Raw genomic sequence first — 21,128 nt, 5'->3', positions numbered from 1 at the left:
TGTTTCACTATAGTATTTCACGTTCAATAGGTCTGACAGAGTGCTTTTGGGCCGCGACAAAAATAGTTTGCCGACCACGTTTTCCCTATTTGTGAAATAACAACGAAAAGATTTGTGTATTAAAACCGCCAATCTTAACCGATATAAAACAGTTAGCTTAAGCTGCAATGAACCACTGAGAGACTACCACTGAGAGACTACTATACTGTAGCTGTAACGCATAAGTGGGCACACCAGTTTATTTGATTACGGTATCACACATAGAGAAAAATAATAACATGCACCATTTCATCCGCACGACGTTCGTCATCCGCACTACAATTTTTTTTCATCCGCACAAGTGCGCACCATCCCACGGGTTGAAAAGCAAGATGCCACTTTGCAAATATCAACGCAGTTAACCGTCGATACCTAAGAAGGTTAGTTTTCAAGCGGATTACGCGTCTTAAGTAGGCCTACACAAATCAAAATGCTGACACCAGAGAGATGATAACGGAAAACGCTAATTAGCATGTAACACGGTGTGATTTAGCGTTACTTGGAAGTAGACGATAATTCTGCCACATAAGCAGAGACGGCATAACACGTAAACTATAAAAGCCATTTGTTGGTAATAAATTATAAAGAGTATCACCTTTCCAGAAAACACACTTTTAGGGAAAAAATATTATTATTTATCTTCATGAGCAGGGTTTTTTTAAGGTTTGGTTTGGGTGACCGCTAAGTAGTTTTAAGAGACCGCAAGTGTTTCATTTAAATACCAAAAAGTTGCGAGTCCAAAATTTGGGAAACCGCTGGAGAAATTTGGGGGACCGTTTCTGTTCCTGCAAAAAAAATCAAAAATAAGCTTGGAAAAAATCAAAAATAAGCTTGCGAACTTAACGAATGCTTTATTAACCCTCCGATTTTTCTTTCAAATTTTGTGACATTATGCTTTTTTGCAAAACTTAGTCATTGAACTAAAAAATATATTTTCTGTATAGTAATCGAATCAGCATTGGATGGCTTGTGCATTAAAATATAATTTTACTGATAACATTCTGTATTTCATTTAGGCCCACATCAATTTTTAAAAACCATACATTCATGTAACTGTAAAATGTATTACTTAAAAAAGTTAAAAAAAAAACATACATTTTCCATTGATAAATATATAAGAATGAAAATAGTAATAAATTAAATATAAAAATTATAAATGAATTATAATCAGTTTTACTTAAGTTACTAATTGAATAATTTTGATTTGTATATTCATTTCTACTGATATAAAATGTACATATGAACATCATAGGCATAGACTGAAGTTAAATTATGTTTATATATTTAAATTGCCCTTTATTGCAATTAGGTAATATCAGGTTTGTGCGTTTTTTCTCTAGATTTACTGGCCTAATTGCTAACCAAAAGCAATTTAGAAATGTGTTTATTTGACTTTTTAACGTATATGTTAACCAACAATATAAAACAACTCAAAAATTGAACATAAAAATATTTTTTAGATAGATCGCACTATTTAGGAAAGTTAAAATACCGAACCAAACGCATAAATATATAGAATGATGAATTGTCAATAGACGAGTTGCTTATCTATAACAGTAGAAGATCTACCTTACTGCAGAGGTTTACAAATTTGGGGCCAAAATATTGACTGGGTTACCGCGCTGCTTCACGACTTTAAGATTTATTGGTGTTGACAATCAGCTGTTCACCGAATCAACTTTCTTACGCCCTGGTCTAGCAGGGATTTTGATGATACAAACGAGCTAATACATATTCACGAGTCGATCATTTATCTTGGTGCAAAAATATGGAGAATGTAATTTATAAAAAAATAATGAGTAGACGTAATCAATCAAAAACACATAGTGAAAGTTTAAAATATTTTTTACCACGACGGTAAAGTAATATGTGAAACACTGTGTGTGCGTGACTTCAGCGGAAAATCTAGGTAAAGCAAGATCAATAAAATAATTTAGTAAAGTTAGGAAAAGTAATCATGTCAGACACATCAAATGGCAATGAGTTGTGAAAACAGTATTAAATGAAATCATAACAGTTCAACATAAACACTTCATTTAAAACAGCCGTAACTAAAAAAATCATATCTTAGTGGGTCTTATCTACAAAGAATTAGGTAACCAAGTTTAAAAGTGATATATTTAGAACAATCGTGGAGGCTTCGTCATGAATTAAACCGTTTTTTTATTATGCCGTAATAGGTCCAGTCAAAAATGTTTACATGTTAACTAGTTTGCCACATGGTGAATTAAATCTAGCATTAGACGAAAAATGCAAGGTAATAAATAGAATTAAAATTGGTATAAACTCCAAGACCGTGAAGATTTAAAGTAGACAGTTGCACTTCTCACAGAAGTCAAGCTTCTTTAACAATCAGCGCTAAATCATAGCAATACGTATTCGCCACAAAATGTGATTCAACGATTTATCCGTTAAGTTAAAATTACTGGTGTACAAAGATATTACAGTTTATATAGCACTGTTACGTGTTGTTCCATGATCAGCGGTGACACAGCTTTACCAGCACTAATCATGTTTAAATTTGTGACTTTTGTGAAATAATATTCTACGCATTAAAAGCGTCGTAGTTGTGCGAATTGTTTAAGGGGCTTTCAACATGTTAAGATCGATACAAGGCCATAACTACCACGCAGCCTAATGAAAAAACGATTCAGGTAAAATCGGGGATACAGTCATGTCATACAGGCGAGGTTCGTAAAAGGTTAAAAAGCTTCATACAAGAATATAAATATCACCATCGACACACCACAAATCACAATAATGTGCATCTAAATGTCCAAATGCGACCTACTAACCGTGGTGTTTCTAGCTTCATAAAGCTATATGCACAAAAATAAGTATCACTATCAACTGTTGATATTTAAAGCAAGTGGCTGACATGATTCAGTCACGTTATCTTCAATTTCCTTGCGTTTGGAACACTTGGCGCCAAATACTTTAGGATTGAAAGCTCGCTTGTAGTACAAGAGAGCCATGGCAGGTATGAAGAAAAGTGACAGAAGAATAATCATAACGATTATAAAGACCGCCCAACCTGGGAAAGTTAATACATCTTTTTTTCCGGTTTCTTCATTCCATCCATGGTACTCCGGAGGTTGCATAATCAGTCCAACTACACTTGCTATCAGTATTACAGTGAGAGCTAAAGGACAAACGAAGCACCAGGAGATTCGAAAGTACAAGTTTGGAGCTGTTCCAACCATTTCTTTAAGATCTTTTTCAAACCTTAAAACAGGAAAACAACACACGTATTTAAAAAAAAGAAAGTTTACGGCTGATAACGTTTATCACCTTTCAATTTTGTAAACGTAGCTGACAGCTAAGACTTCGCACAACGCAATGGTCACCAACGCAAGAGTGGAGGAATAGCTGTCGAATATATCAAGAAAATAGCTGCCTGATCGTTGCGTAAACAGTAATCCTGTCACAAACATACCTGAAAACATTTAAAAGACAAATATTAAAAAATAATTTGTAGATGAAAAAACGACGGCAAACGAAAAAATCTTGCATTTTAATAAAGTGACGAATATTTGTGAAAATCCTACGTGCGTAGATGTATACATAGCTTTGTTGTACAGCCTAGGTGTTAGTTTAAAAATAGGCATTGTAAAAAAAGTTTGCACATAGTAGGTAGCTTACAGCCTGCACTAACGCTGTTCGCTTTGACATAACGATTTGATTGAGATAAACCACTCGCTAAAATAACAAAAAATAGTGAAACATCCCGCTACATGATTTTGCCTTTAAAGTGCTTTGTGGGGGTGTGCGTATGATTAATGGCTTCTACAGCTTCGACACGAACATCTAGTATTGCAGTTAGAACCAAAGGCTGGGGATTCGGAATCTAATTGGTTTAAACCGGTGGTTCCCAAACTGAGGGCAATGGCCCAGTAGTGGGTCATGAGACTACTTTAAGTGGGCCACAGTGCTATTTGAAAATATTGCAACTACACATTTTGTTTTACTAAAATAGTTGTTGTGCGTGCGAGTTGTTTAACTCCAGCAGACTTTTCAAAAACATAATAAAGTTAAAATTGTTGTTAGACAAATGGTATCAAGGAATAAATATGTTTTATAATATTGGAAAACTTTTGTTAATTAATATGCACTAGTCATAACTAGAGGTGAAAAAAACGATGGGCTACGGTCCGTTTTGTGAAAAAAAGGGCTACGGAATAAAATAGTTTGGGAACCCCTGGTTTAAACCGACTCCGCAGCCCTGGTTTTCTGTGCTATCGAAGTTCACCGCGGCCTGAAAAACAGGAGTTCACAGAGGTATGTTCTTTCGGGGGTCCATGAACTTTAAATGCACACGATCAAATCAAAATTGTAAAAATGAATTGCCCACAACCACATGCATGACTCAGTTTGCAAAATGCGCTTAAAAATGCAATTTAAAAATAAGGCTACACATAAAATAACATATTGACTTTAGTCAATGAGGCAAATCATTTTACTGAACAATTTTGGCCAAAAAATTCTTCTAAATTTTTACTCAGCAAACATTTTCCCAGGCTTATAATTGATTTATGCTTAATTGCCGTAATAATTTTGGTATCTTAAGAAATATATTTTTGTTTGATGCAAGTGACTTGACTTGCACTGGAACTTGCTATGTGTTGAAAACAACGTGACTTGCATTTAAGCTTATTTTCATATGACTTGACTTGGGTTGCGGTTAAGGGTTATTTCAAAATATTATGTTACGACTTATGAAACTTGATTGTTTGCTTTCTATGAAACTTTTATATACTTAACTAACAATCTTATTTAGCTTTTTAGTATATTAAAGCCCATTTGGACTTTGTAGCATAAAGCAACACATACGATATTAACTATATTCATTACAATTGATAAATGACATTATATAAGATAGAGCAATTTGTGAATCTTTTTTGTGTGCTTAATGCTTAACGCCCAATTAGAAATCAAAGTTTGCTTATTTCTTAGCACGACCTGAACCGACAACAGAAGCTCCATACAAGACGTGTTATGACTAGGGCCCGCAAAAGCCAATAAATTCAAAATTGTTTAAGGACCTCGTCTGTCCACGAATCAAAGAATAAAGTTGTTTTTAGCACCAAGGGGACTGTTTCTAAGAAGTTTATAGGTTTAAAATAAAAGCAAAATTTTCAATAAAGTCAAAATTTGTCAAATTATGGCTTTCGACAAATTTTTTTAGGAATAGCCTACTGACATTCTGTAACACAAAAATGCCTAAGCAAGCTAAATCTATCGCAAAAAAACACAAAGCACTTTTTATTATCCAAGCATCTTGACTTTTCAACAAAATATTATGTTTGGGTAACTGGCATCAATTCAAGGAAGAACTGTGGCCTTCAAAAATAAGCAATTTCGTTAAATAAAAATGGCCCTAGTTATGACGTCATCTTTGAAAATTTATATGCCATCCCTCAAACGAAACGCTAGATCATAACCTGAAGTTTAACTAGTTTAGTTAAGGGATTCGAAAAGTAGTCAAATATCAAAAAAGTTCGGAACTAAAGGCTTAGACTCTAAGCCAACGTTTCTCAACCAGTGGGCCATGGAAACTTTTTCGATGGGCCACAGACCAATTTAAAAAAGTTAGATTTATTGAAGAATTTAGTTTCATTTGTGTCACTATACCTAATTTTACAGGAATAATGGATTGGGGAGGAACTGAGTAGGAGTGTAAGTAAAGTTTGTCCATTCATAAAAATTTATTGAGCCACAGAATTTTTATGCAACGAAAATGGGCCACGAAAGAAAAAAGGTTGAGAACCACTGCTCTAAGCGCTTCAGTCGAAAAAAGAAATAAAATAGAAAAGCACTTAAAAAAGAAAGCGCAAAAATCATATGAAACGATTAGTTTTACAGGTAAAAAAGTGTCCCCTAGCTATAAAGGCTGGACAGTGTTAGGGCTGGCAAATTTACAGAAAGAAATGTTTTTATAAAATGTTTAAAAATTAAATAGTGTACTAAGATCCAACTCATTGTCGCATTTATGACAACTTACATTTAAAAAAGGAAAACTAAGTTGTTAAAACATGTCTTACACGAACACAAAATGGCGGTAAGAAGCGTCTTCGATATTTTAAAGCCAGCGTCGAGAACCGTTGTGACCACGGTTTGAAGAATGCCAAACTCACTGCTCATACCGATGTTAAGCAGCATAAAGAAAAACAGCACCGACCAAAATGGAGCGGCTGGAAACATCTGCACGGCTTCCGTGATAGCAATGAATGTCAGGCCGGTACCTTGCACGTTCTGCAACATAAAAACGCTTTCGAGTCGGATGAATTAACGTGTAAATATTTCAGTTGCGAAACTCGATAGTTCACATACGTTGTCCAGTTCATTTTTAACAGAACAATTAGAGAGGTTTCCCATGATTTGGATAGCTTCATTAGATCGTATATCCATTAAGGTGTGTTCAACTCTGTCGGCTATTTCATGGTAGGTCATGTTGATGTAGGGATGCAATTCAGGAAAGGATGCCAAAATGATTTCCTTATTTCTGATCAATACAATAACATTGAATTAAAGTTTGTCTTTAATTACACAAAATATGAATATTGCTGACCTAATATTAAAAAGCATATTTTAAACAAAGCACTGCACTAAACAACTTCTGGTGGTGAAATTCTACTGAAAAATTGAACAGGTCAAATAAAGAAAAATATTATAGTAAATAAAATAATTACCTAGTTAAACATTCCAAGCTTTTCGCTTTTGCTTTAAATCCAAGAATTGAAAAAATTGTAACACAGGCAAAAATAGAAGTTAGACAATTCGCACTGGCAATAAAAATTGCATCCTATAAAAGCAATAATTTTTGAAAATACAACGTATATAATAATACCGAGTGAGTTTTCACAATCAGTTACCCTCTGGCAGTTGTTGTTTGACTTGCTATAACTAGAATAAGCAATAATGGTACCATAACCAAGACCAAGACTGAAAAATATTTGGGTAGCAGCATCTCTCCACACATTTGCATCTTTGAGACGAGTTAGCTGAAAAAAAAGATATTAAGAGTTTAATTCTTTAAGGATGTTAATGACGACTTTTCATATTTGACCATGGTAATACTAGTTAATATGTTAAGACAGATTTTTTAAATGGAGATGTGATAGATTGATGTCCAATGTGTTTCCGGCGCTGATTCTGAAAATGTCCTTAATTTTTTTACTATTCCAGGTTTTTTGAATATTCGCTTTTTATTTTTTTGTAATGTGTTGCTGTATTATTAATATAGTCACATTACGCACTTTGACATAATCCAACTATAATGCGACTCACATACCATTCTATCCGTTTTTTAGTAATATCTTAAAAAAAAACAATATAGGAAAGACCTTTTGTTTTTTGTAATAAGTAGTTAATTTTCAGATGTAAAAACATCTCCTGAGCCGAGTAAAAATGTTGTTTAAACAAGTTCTCATAACACTACAGCAGAAAAAGTAATGTTGTTACTTATCAAAATGTAAAGCAGACATGTGAAACACAAAAACAACAGTGCAGACTCATAATGTTTGGTTTGGACTTTATTGTTGTTGTAAAAAATACTAGGGCCCCTAGGAAATTATGCTTTTTAGACTAAATTTTGATTGCTAAACACTATAATGATATAGATCCATATTGCTTTAAATTGAACTGTTACATGACATGAGGTTTGCCTTTTACTACTTAACAACTGAAAAGTCCACTTGACAGCTAGTATAGTGATAGTTGCAGGTGTACAAATATAACAGAGCACAATAATACACTTACATCTGGGGAAAACATATACTTGACTCCATCGACAGCTCCATCAAGTGACATTCCTCTTATGAAAAAGGCGACAAGAACAGCATATGGAAAGAGGGTGGCAAAGTACATAACTTTTCCCGAGGACTTGATTCCCTTGTTCATTCCCAAAAACACAATAAACCAAGCAACAAAAAGAACCAGTACCATTCGCCAATTCTGTTGACCTACGGAAGAAATAATTACAATAAAATAATAAAACTTTTTGTGTGTCAGACATTTCCGACCTTACACGTTAACAGTATCAAATAAAACTTTCTGCTTTATCTATGACACTGTAATCAGGTGAATAGCCCGGAGTGAATAAACATTTTGCAGGGGTGAACCAACCAAAATAGGTGAATAAGGGTGAACTGTCAGAAATGGATGATAGCTTGCGAGCAGGGCGGTTATTCTGTGTTTTTTGCAGCTTTATATCTCTGGATTCGAGAAATTGTAGATTTACAATGGTAAAACTTAGCTTAAGTTGATCTTAACAAAAATCGAAATGAGACAACGGTGAATGGAATCTGGAGATAGATGCTAGGGGTGAACAAAACTAAAAAAGTTTAAGAAGCACTGATTTATGACACCAAGCATAATGCACATCAGGGGTTCACAACCTGGGGGCCATGAGCCTATTTCAAGGCAGCCATGAAAAAAATTAAAAAATAATAATTTTTTAATTTATCATCTCTAAGTCTACTCAACAATAACAAAGGAAATAAATTCAAATTTAATAAAAATACTAGTACAGGAATAAGCTACTTCTTGATCTTTACTGTCTTTGTTTTAATTTTTAGATTTATTAATTTAGATTCTAAAATAGGTGGGCCATTGATTTCTCAAAATTTTTATAGGGGGCCACTGGTTAAAAATGGTTGGGATCCCCTGATTGACATGCATAAAGAATACTATTTTTATTGAGTAAGACTACAAAAATCTCAAATAATAAAAATAAAAATAATAAAACAAAACTATATAAAAATAGGTAAATGATAATTCAAAAATATTTTTTGCATACAACTAAAAATTGTTTCTAGGCAAAATAGGTATATTTGTTGACTAAGGAAAACTTTAAAAACTTCAGACACCTCCAGAGTCAATGGTGTATGAAATGTCGAGGGTTTCTCTGTACCAGAAATAGTTTGTTGGAGAGCTCACAGCACATTCATGAACAGGTGTAGAATTGACCATGGGACAAGACTCCCAAGGTAAAGGAGATTGAAATGAATTGAACAAATAAAAAATGGCCCAACCAAGGATCATATTGTAATACAATCCAATCATCAAGCAAACCTGGTAAGAATACAGTTTGTAGGTGGTATTCAGTGGTGTTGGATAAATTGAAAAGTCACCAGTTATTAATTACAATAGTTAAAAGTTATGAAATACAATAAAAAAATTAGGGCCATAGCTTATTTCTTTTTGTTTATTTTTTTTCTGTTTTCTGGTTAAGGTGCCCAAGTTTAAAAAACATGGTCCAAAACAAAAACAGGAGGATACCAACTAGGGTTCCTCTTTTTCACGAATTTTTCACTCCCCGGAAAATGAAACTTCCCGGGAATCCTGGGATCCCGACGAAAAAATTATATATAAAATTACGTCATTATGACGTTTGAATTTTTTTTGTTTTAGCTTCAAAATTTAATGAAGCTCAATTATGGGCGTTCTTTCAACTTATGCACATGGAAAGTTATGCAAAAACCAAAAAAAAAAATACTGCATACCACAACTCATATTGTTTGGGTAAGGGTTGGTCAAGTATTACTATGTTTATTATCAATAATAACGCTTGACCAACCCTCACCCAAACGCTAACCCGCACCCTAACCCAAATAATATGTGTTGTGGTATGCAGTATTTTAAGACCATTTTTTTTATTAATTTATACGTTCATAACTGAAGAACCGCCCATTTATGTTCTGTAGTATTGCTTCTGCAAACTTACAAGACCTTCTTGTATTAAAGTCAGGACCCTTATTTGTTTTTATTTAAAAAAAAAGCGCATGCTTTTTTATTGGTAGAATATATTTAATTAAGTTTTTCCGCTGATAAGCGCAAATAAAGCAACTCAGGCAACGACGTTAACATGGTTGGTACTATTTTTTTCTCTATATTAGTCAAAAACGACAATATATTTAAGTTTTGCTATGTTGCCGAATAACCGGGATTTTAAAATAATTTCCTGGGATTCGGGATTGTTAATTCGTGGGAAATCCCGGGAATTTCCCGTCAAAACATTCCCATAGAGGAACCCTAATACCAACTGACAAAAAACTTTATGCCACTAATACAATGGCTAAACAACCTCAAACACATCGGTGTGTATTATTGTCTAACATTTGCGTTTAAAATTTAATTGTAAAATGCATTACTTTGTAGTAATTATTTTTTTAAATACGCAAAGCAAAGTATATATTGCGTAAAATAACTTAACTTTGAAGCAGGTTTAAAATCAAGCACACAGCTTGGGACGCAGAGCCGTTAAAAAACAAACCAGAGTCTGACTCCAGTGTCCCGAGTCTGGCCAAATGTGCACTTTGTTGCATCCTGAATTTGGCCCTGACGATAAAGCCTTTATTTGACCGGATTACGTAACTATATTAAGGTGGATTTTCAGCAAATCCCTTAAAGGGTTTATCATATAATTCATCCACTCATAATACATGGTTTGTTTGCGGCAATATCAGTGCAGGCACACATCGGACTCTGGTAGTTTGCGCGGTCTTGCTAGAACCAGAGTCCGACACCAGCAAAACACACCGACTCTATTGAGAGTCCCAGTCAGAGATCCCGCAGCCCTGCTGAGTACTATACAATATATATATAAAACAACATGATGAAGTAAAAAGTAAATAAGTTGAACAACCAATGACACTAATGTTTAAAACACTTTACAGCATATATATAATTATAAGAATCCTGGCACATTTAGAGCAGTGTTAACTGTTAACAAAAGCTGAAAAACATGTTTTTTACCATTAAGGGAATGGATTAACTGATTAGCATCCATGGACTAATGACTGTTTCTGTGTAACACTCCGCCTACAGGCGTACCACAGGTTGAGAACCACAGGTCAATATTAAACTTGCAACTTACCACATTACTAGCTACACCAATGCCTCCAAGGTAAGGATTGATATGTAACCATACTCCTACGGAACCTTTTCGTATCTTTTGTCCCACAGCCAATTCCAGGTAATAAAGTGGATAACCCTCCACAAACAACATTATCAAATAGGGTATCAAAAAGGCTCCTGCAAAACACAATGACAAAATTTTACAAGAGAAGCAAAAAGTATGTTGGGATTTTTACCTACCTGTCCAACAATGCGGGTATCTGTAGCTAAACATATTACAGGACTGCCACACAATTTTAGGGAAAAAATCAATAAGAAAATTATTGTTTTTTAAAGACCTAAAATTGGATTGCACATTTTAATATTTTTTGAAAACATAACAGTATAAATGCCATGGTCGAACAACATTTTCTGAAATTGAATTTTAACTGGCACTCTCTAAACGCATAACTTAAGCTGGACATGAAAAAAAAATTCAAAGATTATTCAAGGACATTTGAAAAAACCTAGGGTGTTTCGATCTAACAAGCATCCCAATTTTAAGTCAAAAAACATAACATTGCACACATTTGACAACAGCCTCAAATTAAATAGTATTAAGTGGTAGAACAATGTAGTTTAGACCTGGGTTTCCCAATCGTGGCCCTCACCCCCTGGGGCTACAAGCATAACTCTAGCTAGATATTGCGAAAACCTGAGTATCACTATTTTCAAAATTAATGAATTGATTTTTTCAGGCGGCCAATTAATACTTGCCTATAAGCTTCGCCTAATAAGTAAATAAGTGTCCGACAAATGCTGTTAGGCGAGCAACTAGTGTGTAATGGCAGGTGCAACGGTTTCGCAATTTCCTTTAATAGCGTCCAATTGAAAAAGAAACATTCCATCGTAGAATGAATAAGTACGCAACAGGGTTATTCAAGGTCAATTTTAGGCAAACATTCAACAGTTGCTAGACACCCCCCTTTGAAATCTTAGTGAACAAGCACAAAACTAAAACTGTGATTGCTGCGATGTTAGATCCCCAACATTGAACCTGTCATAAAAAAAAACACGTCGTTGCCTATTTCCGCCACCGCCTAATCACCACTCGTCTTAAGTAATCTCAAACAAGCCTGATAACGTACAGATATATTATTGGTGAAACGAACAAACTTCTCAACGAAGTAGAGAAAACAGGCATGTAAACTATAGCAATGTGCATTTTAAACAAAATAATTTATCCCTAAAGATTTTTTGATATGAACTTCTGTATAATATCATCCATGGAGTAGTTAATATCCCGGTGCCATATCAAAACGTCTTAATCAAGATGACGATCTACTCAACTTTCTTGGCTTTGCGATTCATTATCAAGTTACCTTACAGATCCGTGCATAGTGTACCCAAATAAAAAAACTAGCTATAGTATTTAAAGTTATGCTCATACATTTATGACATATTTCTTGAGCGGTTACCACCTCACAAAACCCAAATTTCAATTACCGATACCTTGTCAATTCTCTGTCGATATTTCTCAGACTTGAAAATCTAAGTGAGTTAACTTTGACCATTTTTCTTGGACGTAGGACATGTAATGACTCAAACATGATCAGCAGTCTTTTAGTATCAATTGAACAAAAGGATAAAAACTTATTTGTGTGAAATTTTCTTATAAATTAAGTCATAAATCTCCTGTAAGCTCATTGATTTCTATTAGTCAATTTGAAGAATCTCAGCATATTGTTAGAATGCTTTAAGGCCAAATTTTTTGAGACTTCATCTTAATAAACCATGCAGACTTTGCATTTTTTTAAATACAAATGAAGCATGATATTGGTAATCAAATTATATGGCTGTGCCACACAATTTTGGCAAACATTTTTATTTTAAAGCATTTTGTCGCTTCTCTGAAAAAGGTTTGACGCCTATGGTTTTTATCGGAGGTTCTCAAATTGTGCATTTTAAAGGTCTTGCATAGGGATTCCGTTTTCCTACCGTTTAATGAGTTATGATTTCATTCAACAAACCAAAAAATTGGCTTTCTTGTCTGAGTTTTAGTTAAATTTACATTGATTGGTGCGTCACAAGTCCAACAAACTTTTAAAGGGAGTTCCAAAAAAAAAATTGGGGAATCACTGGTGTAAATAGATTATATTTACTGTTTCATAAAATAAATGTATATTTTCTATTTCTCCTTCTTATATATATATCTTAATTTGTTTTCGTTAAAAATCTGCATAAAATGTTACATGTATATGGCCAAATCGCGACAATAATATTCTTTACGCAAAGCAACAATAAGGACTTCACAGGGCCTTGGCTTAATGAACAATTATTTAGTTGATATGTTTAGTATTTGAAGTAACTACAATTTATATTACATTATTAAGTAATTTAGATAAATCTAGATAAAGTAAATAAGACCAAAAATATATTGTTTAAGCTGGCTATTTGAACAAAATGACTTTCCCGAAAATATGAAAGGTGTGGAGAGTTTGCTATAGCACATCTAGATAGAGGTATAGAGCTTAAATCACTTACACTACGATAGCACACCTATTTGAAGATTTTTGCTCTCCACTAAAAGACTCCCAGGCAGTATGGCAGAATGCTGGCAACTTGGCGACTATGTCGGCCGAAGAATAATTTTTTTAAGATCCATTTCTCCTTAAAAAAATTGTTGTTTCTGCACATACTTATTCACATATATTTTTGAAATGCAGAATATGTAGAAACATTACGCACTACAGTTGGCAGGAATTATTTTTGTTGTGTCATTCTTAAAATTTCGCGCTTCGCGCAAACTTTACCTTTGTTTTGCTATGGTTCTGTCTCTGTTTTAAGCAAATCTATTCAGCCCATAGCCACTATTTCTTACTATGGCATGACTCTAAACTCGGTAAACAATTTGTATTAAACTTGATTATAAATATTATTAATTCAAGCAATATATATTAAAAAATTTCCTCTATTTAACCAAAGAATTGTTTTGCGTTTTTAATCTGGTTTTGCACTGCATGTTTTCTCATGAGTTCGCCCGAAAACAGCTTATCTATGTAACATTATAGGAGTAAAAAAAGCAGACATGTGCTACCCCAGGCTCCAGTTTGTGCTTTAGCATGTCCCTTAAATGTAAATATTTGTTTAAGTCACAAAAAAATTTGCGCAATGTTTTGTAAACTGATCTACTTGTTAACAGCCTTGTTTATCACTTTAACATGGCGCAAATACATCATTTAACTTTAGGGACGCGACCAAAAAAACGAAGAATTTAGGCCTAAAATGCGCGTCACCAGAAGGCTGGCAAGATTCTGCCAGTCTGCTCCCAGGTAGGCAGACCGCTAAACTTCATACGATCATCTTAATACTACCTCCGTTATATCAGAAAATAAAAAGCTTTAATGATTTTTACTTTTTTTTTTTTTTTTTTTGGTTACTATATCAGCAAAACAAGATATGTCAATAAATTTACTACTTGATATTTAACAGTTTATTGGGACCAAGTTAAGTTAACAAAAAAAGCTACCAAAAACTTGCCCGAAACCACACTTCTATGAACAGAGAATTGCAAGGTGTGCATAATAAATGCATGGTGTGTTGGTATAAATTATTATAAATTTTATCATTTATTATAAAAGCAAAGAAAACAATGAAATCCTACCTCCACCATTCTTTTTACAAAGATATGGAAACCTCCATATGTTTCCTAATCCTACAGCAAAACCCAATGCAGCCATCATATATTGAAATTTGTTGTCCCACTGTGGTCTTGGTTTTTCTTCGGACTCTAGAGGGTACTCATCAAAATCATTAAGTTTTTCCATAGCTACAATATCGGTTATTTTTTCCATTACTTCCAAGTGGAATTAACCAGAAACCCTACACTCAAACACAAAAATACAAGTCTCATTTCATTAGTTTTATATCTTTAGGAATATAGTTTTTTCTCATAAAGTGACAATGTCTATATAGTAGCTCTAAGTTTCCCTTTGTGAAATTTATTAACAATGCGAATCTAAAATATCTATAGTCCCAATTTATGCAAATGAAATATTTGCTGCTTTTAATTAAATAGGTTTGTTAAAGCTGTGTGTTTGTAACATTTTTGTAAACAATTTAAAAGCAGAAGCTTGTTGTGTTTTAATTTATACAGATAAATCTGTGATGGCTGAGTTCAAAAGAGCAAAGGATTCAACAGCATCTGTCACATAACTAAGCCTAGAAGCTAAAACGGAAGTTTTATGACTTGTGGTCTTGTGGTCTTGTGGTCTTGTGGATGTTACAATCAGGCCTGCGCAATCTTGCCAGCCTTCTGGTGACAAGTGGTGTAATAGTGGAGGCAAAACTGCAAAAAAATACATAAGGAAACAAAAACTAATAGATAAGGTTAATGTGAAAGTGCAACCTTTAGGTGTGCCATTTTCCTTTTCTTACTCTCCACATGTTACATCATAGGTTGTTACATAGATAAGTTATACCCAAGCGAAGTCATGTGCAAATATGCAGCATTAAGTTGGTTTAATTGCTTGAAGTTCGAAAAATAGATTGATTGAAATAAAATAGCCAAGATTTTCAATTAAAAGAATATATACATACAACATCATACAACGGCATTTGTGATCCAATTTAAGAGGTATTGTTTGCAGAGAGTCACACAGTGTAACATACCATAATATGCAAAATGCCTTGAGCTAAATAGATTTGTTTAGTATAGACAAAGGCTGTGCAGCCGGTTGAAAACAACCAGCTAATTTGGGCACTTTTTTGTCAGTATGTGGACAACAATACTATTTTGATCTCAATGAGTGTATCTGAAACAACTACTACAAAATTGTACCACTTGAATAATGGTTTAACAATTACATTTCTCTTCTCGGATTCACTTCGGTGTGCATCAAATAACAGCTGGAGAAGTTAGGTATATCAGTGCCTATATATTTAAGACACTTGGTATAAGTTTAAGTATATATCATGTACAAGCACTGGTTATAAATAAATAAAAAAAATAAAAGCCAATGTTGCAGTCTAAATGCAAATATATGGTAATCGTCCTAAAACAAAAACAATGTTAGCTAGTACAATGACTTTAAAATTTGTGATTTATGTTTATTCAGAGAAATGCAAGAAACAACTAATGACACTTTAGTGTGTTATATGCATAGAGGTATGGGCCATTAACAACATGACGCCTAATAAGCTTAGATGTCAATAAGGATTGTTATTTTGCAATTCATAATTAATTAAACCCAGTGTTTTTTTAGTGTAATTGCTCTGTTTATACGCCACATTACTTTGCAAGACCACACGTTACACCTATGATTCCTAAATTGGTTTTGTGCTTTGCGATCGATATATGTCACAGGTCTTCGTTACATATAATATGCGAGACATGTTTAGCCAAGGTTGTGTGTTTAGTAGCTCCATTTAAAAAAACACACAACGTTTTTGTTTAATATTAAATACCCAATATTTTTTTAAATCGTTGGCTATAACATGCGGCTTCAGCAAGCTTATACAATGTTTGTAACATGTGAATTAGTAATTAAATGATCACAGCGCGTTCCCGCCTTTCCTTTAAGAGACCTATTTCAGACACAAAACTGCTTTTTAGATTATACGTTGATTTTTTATTTTTACACTGTTTTAATGATGCTTAATAAGCTTAGATGTCAATAAGGATTAATTATTAAATTTGCAATTCGTAAATAAACGCAGTGTTTTTTTAGTTTGAACACTCTGCCTACAGGCCACACTACTTTGCATGACCACACATCACACCATGATTCTTAAACTGCTTTTGGATATGCAGTTACATTTATGTGTTTTCTATACACAAATAAGTAAAATAGTAGAATTCACATCACTAGATGCATCACAAGATATAAAAAAAACTTTTACAAGGGCGTCACAAGGAAAATAGTTTGAAAAAGGGTTGGGGTTTTGCACTTGCCCGCTTGCCAATGCGAGTGCAAATATCCAGGCTTTTTGTTGCATTGACACCGACACTTGATTTTGTAGTGCTGAATTCAAATATTCAGTTGTTTTTATTCTATAGCTACAGATTTTTTGCAATTCAGCTTTTTCCTTTTTAGCAAATTCAGCATTATTACCACAATACAATAGGGTTGATTTAATAATAGCCATGTAGTTTATAAGGGTAACACTAATTTACGGAATGATGAATGGTCGGAACGCTCACAGTAATATTATTATAAGATAATAACACTTGACCCGACTTCACCGAAACGCTAACCCCCACCCTAACCCAAATATTGTGCGTTGGTTTAATAATTGTTTTAACGGGGTAACACTTAAATTAGTGAGCGTTCCGACTATTCCGACCATTCATCATTCCGTAAATTAGTATTACCCGTTTATAAGCGATTTCGTACTTAAATATGCCCTATAGCAGGGTTTCCCATTTTTTTTTTCTGCTCGTACCCCTTCGTCAGGTCAAAGCATTTTTCGGCGCTGGTCTAGAATCCTACCACAGTTCTAAAATCAACGCACAAAATTTTAGTTATGGTGCGGGTTAGCGTTTGGGTGTGGGTGGGTCAAGTATTATTATATTCTTTGTTTAATAATAATGCTTGACCCACCTTAACCCAAACACTAACCCGCACCCAAACCCAAATGGTGTTTCGTTGTGGTAGGATTCTAGACCAGCGCCCATTTTTCATACAACTCCCCAAAAAATCTGACGGAATTTTTCACATATTTATAGCTTAATTCCATTTTTTTTATTTCTCAATTATATAAACATATCTTAATTATATATCTCAATTATATATAAAAAAATGTAATCAATTATTTTGTTTACCACTTCTCTGTGAGATATTTGTTGCCCTAGTTATATCTGATTTTGGAAGATTTTAGGCGCTGGCGTAGAATCCTAACACATTTTCGTCCAGAGGTTTATATGGCGCTGGTCTAGAATCTTACCACAACAAACATTATTTGGGTTAGGGTTAGCGTTTCGGTAGGTTAAGCAATATTATTAAATAATAAATATAAAATACTTGACCCACCTTCACCCAAACACTAACTGACACCTTAACCCAAATATTGTGCGCTGCCTTAATAATTGTTTTAACGCTGCAGTAGGATTCTAGACCAGCGCCGTTTATATTGCTAACCATATTTGGTTTAGGGTGCAAGTATTATTTTGGGGATCAGAAGAAGCTTGTGTCGCGAGACTTAACCAGTATAGTATTTTTTTAATTTTGGGTTGCCTTAAGAAAAGGTTGGGAACCACTGTGCTAAACCACAAAACAATTAAAATTAATAATATTTAATGGTAACCCTGATAAATAACGCTATCTATATCGGCCCACTGACACAGACAAAACATCTGTCAAAAGTAAGCCTTAAAAAGGGGTGGTACTAAATACCGAATGGTACCGAATGAAACCCAATGAAACCCCAAATAACCCATTGTAACTCGTAGAATAATCACGACCCCAATGGAGCCCAAAAGATTCCAATAGGACCTAATGTAGCTCGTTCGACCCAATGAAACTCGTAGGAGAATTACCGTACTAAACACCGAATGGTACCGAATGGTACCGAATGGAACCGAATGGCACCGTATTGAACCCAATAAAACCCATTGTAACTCGTAATAGAAACACTAAACACCGAATGGTACCGAATGGCACCGAATGGCACCGAACGGCACCGAACGGAACCCAATAGAACCGAACGGAACCCAATAGAACCCATTGTTACTCGTAATAGAAACACTAAATACCGAATGGTACCGAATGGTACCGAATGGTACCGAATGGTACCGAATGGTACCGAATGGTACGAAATGGTACCGAATGGTACCGAATGGTACCGAATGGTACCGAATGGAACCGAATGGAACCCAATGGTACCGTATTGAACCAAATAGAACCCATTGTAACTCGTAATAGAAACACTAAATACCGAATGGTACCGAATGGCACCGAACGGAACCCAATAGAACCGAACGGAACCCAATAGAGCCGAACGGAACCCAATAGAACCCATTGTAACTCGTAATAGAAACACTAAATACCGAATGGTACCGAATGGAACCGAATGGTACCGTATGTTTCTATTACGAGTTACAATGGGTTATATTGGGTTCCGTTCGGTTCTATTGGGTACCGTTCGGTGCCATTCGGTACCATTCGATACCATTCGGTATTTAGTGTTTCTATTACGAGTTACAATGGGTTATATTGGGTTCCGTTCGGTTCTATTGGGTTCCGTTCGGTGCCATTCGGTACCATTCGATACCATTCGGTATTTAGTGTTTCTATTACGAGTTACAATGGGTTATATTGGGTTCCGTTCGGTTCTATTGGGTTCCGTTCGGTGCCATTCGGTACCATTCGGTATTTAGTGTTTCTATTGCGAGTTACAATGGGTTCTATTGAGTTCCGTTTGGTTCTATTGGGTTCCGTTCGGTGCCATTCGGTATTTAGTGTTTCTATTACGAGTTACAATGGGTTATATTGGGTTCCGTTCGGTTCTATTGGGTTCCGTTCGGTGCCATTCGGTACCATTCGATACCATTCGGTATTTAGTGTTTCTATTACGAGTTACAATGGGTTATATTGGGTTCCGTTCGGTTCTATTGGGTTCCGTTCGGTGCCATTCGGTACCATTCGGTATTTAGTGTTTCTATTACGAGTTACAATGGGTTATATTGGGTTCCGTTCGGTTCTATTGGGTTCCGTTCGGTGCCATTCGGTACCATTCGATACCATTCGGTATTTAGTGTTTCTATTACGAGTTACAATGGGTTATATTGGGTTCCGTTCGGTTCTATTGGGTTCCGTTCGGTACCATTCGGTGCCATTCGGTACCATTCGGTATTTAGTGTTTCTATTACGAGTTACAATGGGTTATATTGGGTTCCGTTCGGTTCTATTGGGTTCCGTTCGGTGCCATTCGGTACCATTCGGTATTTAGTGTTTCTATTACGAGTTACAATGGGTTATATTGGGTTCCGTTCGGTTCTATTGGGTTCCGTTCGGTGCCATTCGGTACCATTCGGTATTTAGTGTTTCTATTACGAGTTACAATGGGTTCTATTGGGTTCCGTTCGGTTCTATTGGGTTCCGTTCGGTGCCATTCGGTACCATTCGATACCATTCGGTATTTAGTGTTTCTATTACGAGTTACAATGGGTTATATTGGGTTCCGTTCGGTTCTATTGGGTTCCGTTCGGTGCCATTCGGTACCATTCGGTATTTAGTGTTTCTATTACGAGTTACAATGGGTTATATTGGGTTCCGTTCGGTTCTATTGGGTTCCGTTCGGTGCCATTCGGTACCATTCGGTATTTAGTGTTTCTATTACGAGTTACAATATGGGTTATATTGGGTTCCGTTCGGTTCTATTGGGTTCCGTTCGGTGCCATTCGGTACCATTCGGTATTTAGTGTTTCTATTACGAGTTACAATGGGTCCTATTGGGTTCCGTTCGGTTCTATTGGTACCTATTGGGTTACCCTTCGGTACCATTCGGTGCCATTCGGTACCATTCGGTATTTAGTGTTTATATTACGAGTTACAATGGGTTCTATTGGGTTCCGTTCGGTTCTATTGGTACCTATTGGGTTACCCTTCGGTACCATTCGGTGCCATTCGGTACCATTCGGTATTTAGTGTTTCTATTACGAGTTACAATGGGTTCTATTGGGTTCCGTTCGGTTCTATTGGTACCTATTGGGTTACCCTTCGGTACCATTCGGTGCCATTCGGTACCATTCGGTATTTAGTGTTTCTATTACGAGTTACAATGGGTTCTATTGGGTTCCGTTAGGTTCTATTGGTACCTATTGGGTTACCCTTCGGTACCATTCGGTGCCATTCGGTACCATTCGGTATTTAGTGTTTCTATTACGAGTTACAATGGGTTCTATTGGGTTCCGTTCGGTTCTATTGGTACCTATTGGGTTACCCTTCGGTACCATTCGGTGCCATTCGGTACCATTCGGTATTTAGTGTTTCTATTACGAGTTACAATGGGTTCTATTGGGTTCCGTTCGGTTCTATTGGGTTCCGTTTGGTGCCATTCGGTACCATTCGGTATTTAGTGTTTCTATTACGAGTTACAAAGGGTTATATTGGGTTCCGTTCGGTTCTATTGGGTTCCGTTCGGTGCCATTCGGTACCATTCGATACCATTCGGTATTTAGTGTTTCTATTACGAGTTACAATGGGTTATATTGGGTTCCGTTCGGTTCTATTGGGTTCCGTTCGGTGCCATTC

General features: G+C 35.3%; 1 protein-coding gene across 2 annotated transcripts; it reads right to left on the bottom strand.

Moving 5' to 3' along the window:
• Positions 1–382: 382 nt before the first annotated feature.
• LOC146136282 (sodium-dependent neutral amino acid transporter B(0)AT2-like) lies at positions 383–15,129 on the bottom strand. 2 transcript variants are annotated; one of them, XM_083395347.1, is made up of 11 exons: positions 14,540–15,129; positions 10,916–11,073; positions 8,907–9,111; positions 7,798–8,000; positions 6,912–7,040; positions 6,729–6,841; positions 6,370–6,541; positions 6,081–6,291; positions 3,331–3,475; positions 3,074–3,264; positions 383–824 (listed from the first exon to the last, which is right to left on the bottom strand). In XM_083395347.1, exons 1-11 carry the CDS (start codon positions 14,727–14,729, stop codon positions 754–756), a joined length of 1,788 nt encoding a protein of 595 aa, XP_083251473.1. In that variant the 5' UTR covers positions 14,730–15,129; the 3' UTR covers positions 383–753. The 2 variants fall into 2 exon arrangements, with proteins under 2 accessions (XP_083251473.1, XP_083251472.1); XM_083395346.1 differs by lacking the exon at positions 383–824 and having other exon boundaries at positions 1,620–3,264.
• Between the last annotated feature and the right edge of the window lie 5,999 nt (positions 15,130–21,128).

Source organism: Ascidiella aspersa, chromosome 8 (genome assembly GCF_963924565.1).
Source record: "Ascidiella aspersa chromosome 8, kaAscAspe10.2, whole genome shotgun sequence".
NCBI lineage: Eukaryota > Metazoa > Chordata > Ascidiacea > Phlebobranchia > Ascidiidae > Ascidiella > Ascidiella aspersa.
The sequence above is the reverse complement of the archived record's forward strand: the minus strand, read 5'-3'. Positions and strand labels throughout refer to the sequence as shown.

What these genes read in the sequence shown, in the direction of transcription:
- LOC146136282 (XM_083395346.1), bottom strand. Translation starts at nt 14,729, where the DNA reads ATGGAAAAAATAACCGATATTGTAGCTATGGAAAAACTTAATGATTTT. An exon ending in AGTATATGTTTTCCCCAGAT is followed by an intron (nt 7,041 to 7,797) that starts GTAAGTGTATTA and finishes CTTTTTTTTCAG; the next exon opens with CTAACTCGTCTCAAAGATGC. An exon ending in TACGTTTACAAAATTGAAAG is followed by an intron (nt 3,265 to 3,330) that starts GTGATAAACGTT and finishes TCCTGTTTTAAG; the next exon opens with GTTTGAAAAAGATCTTAAAG.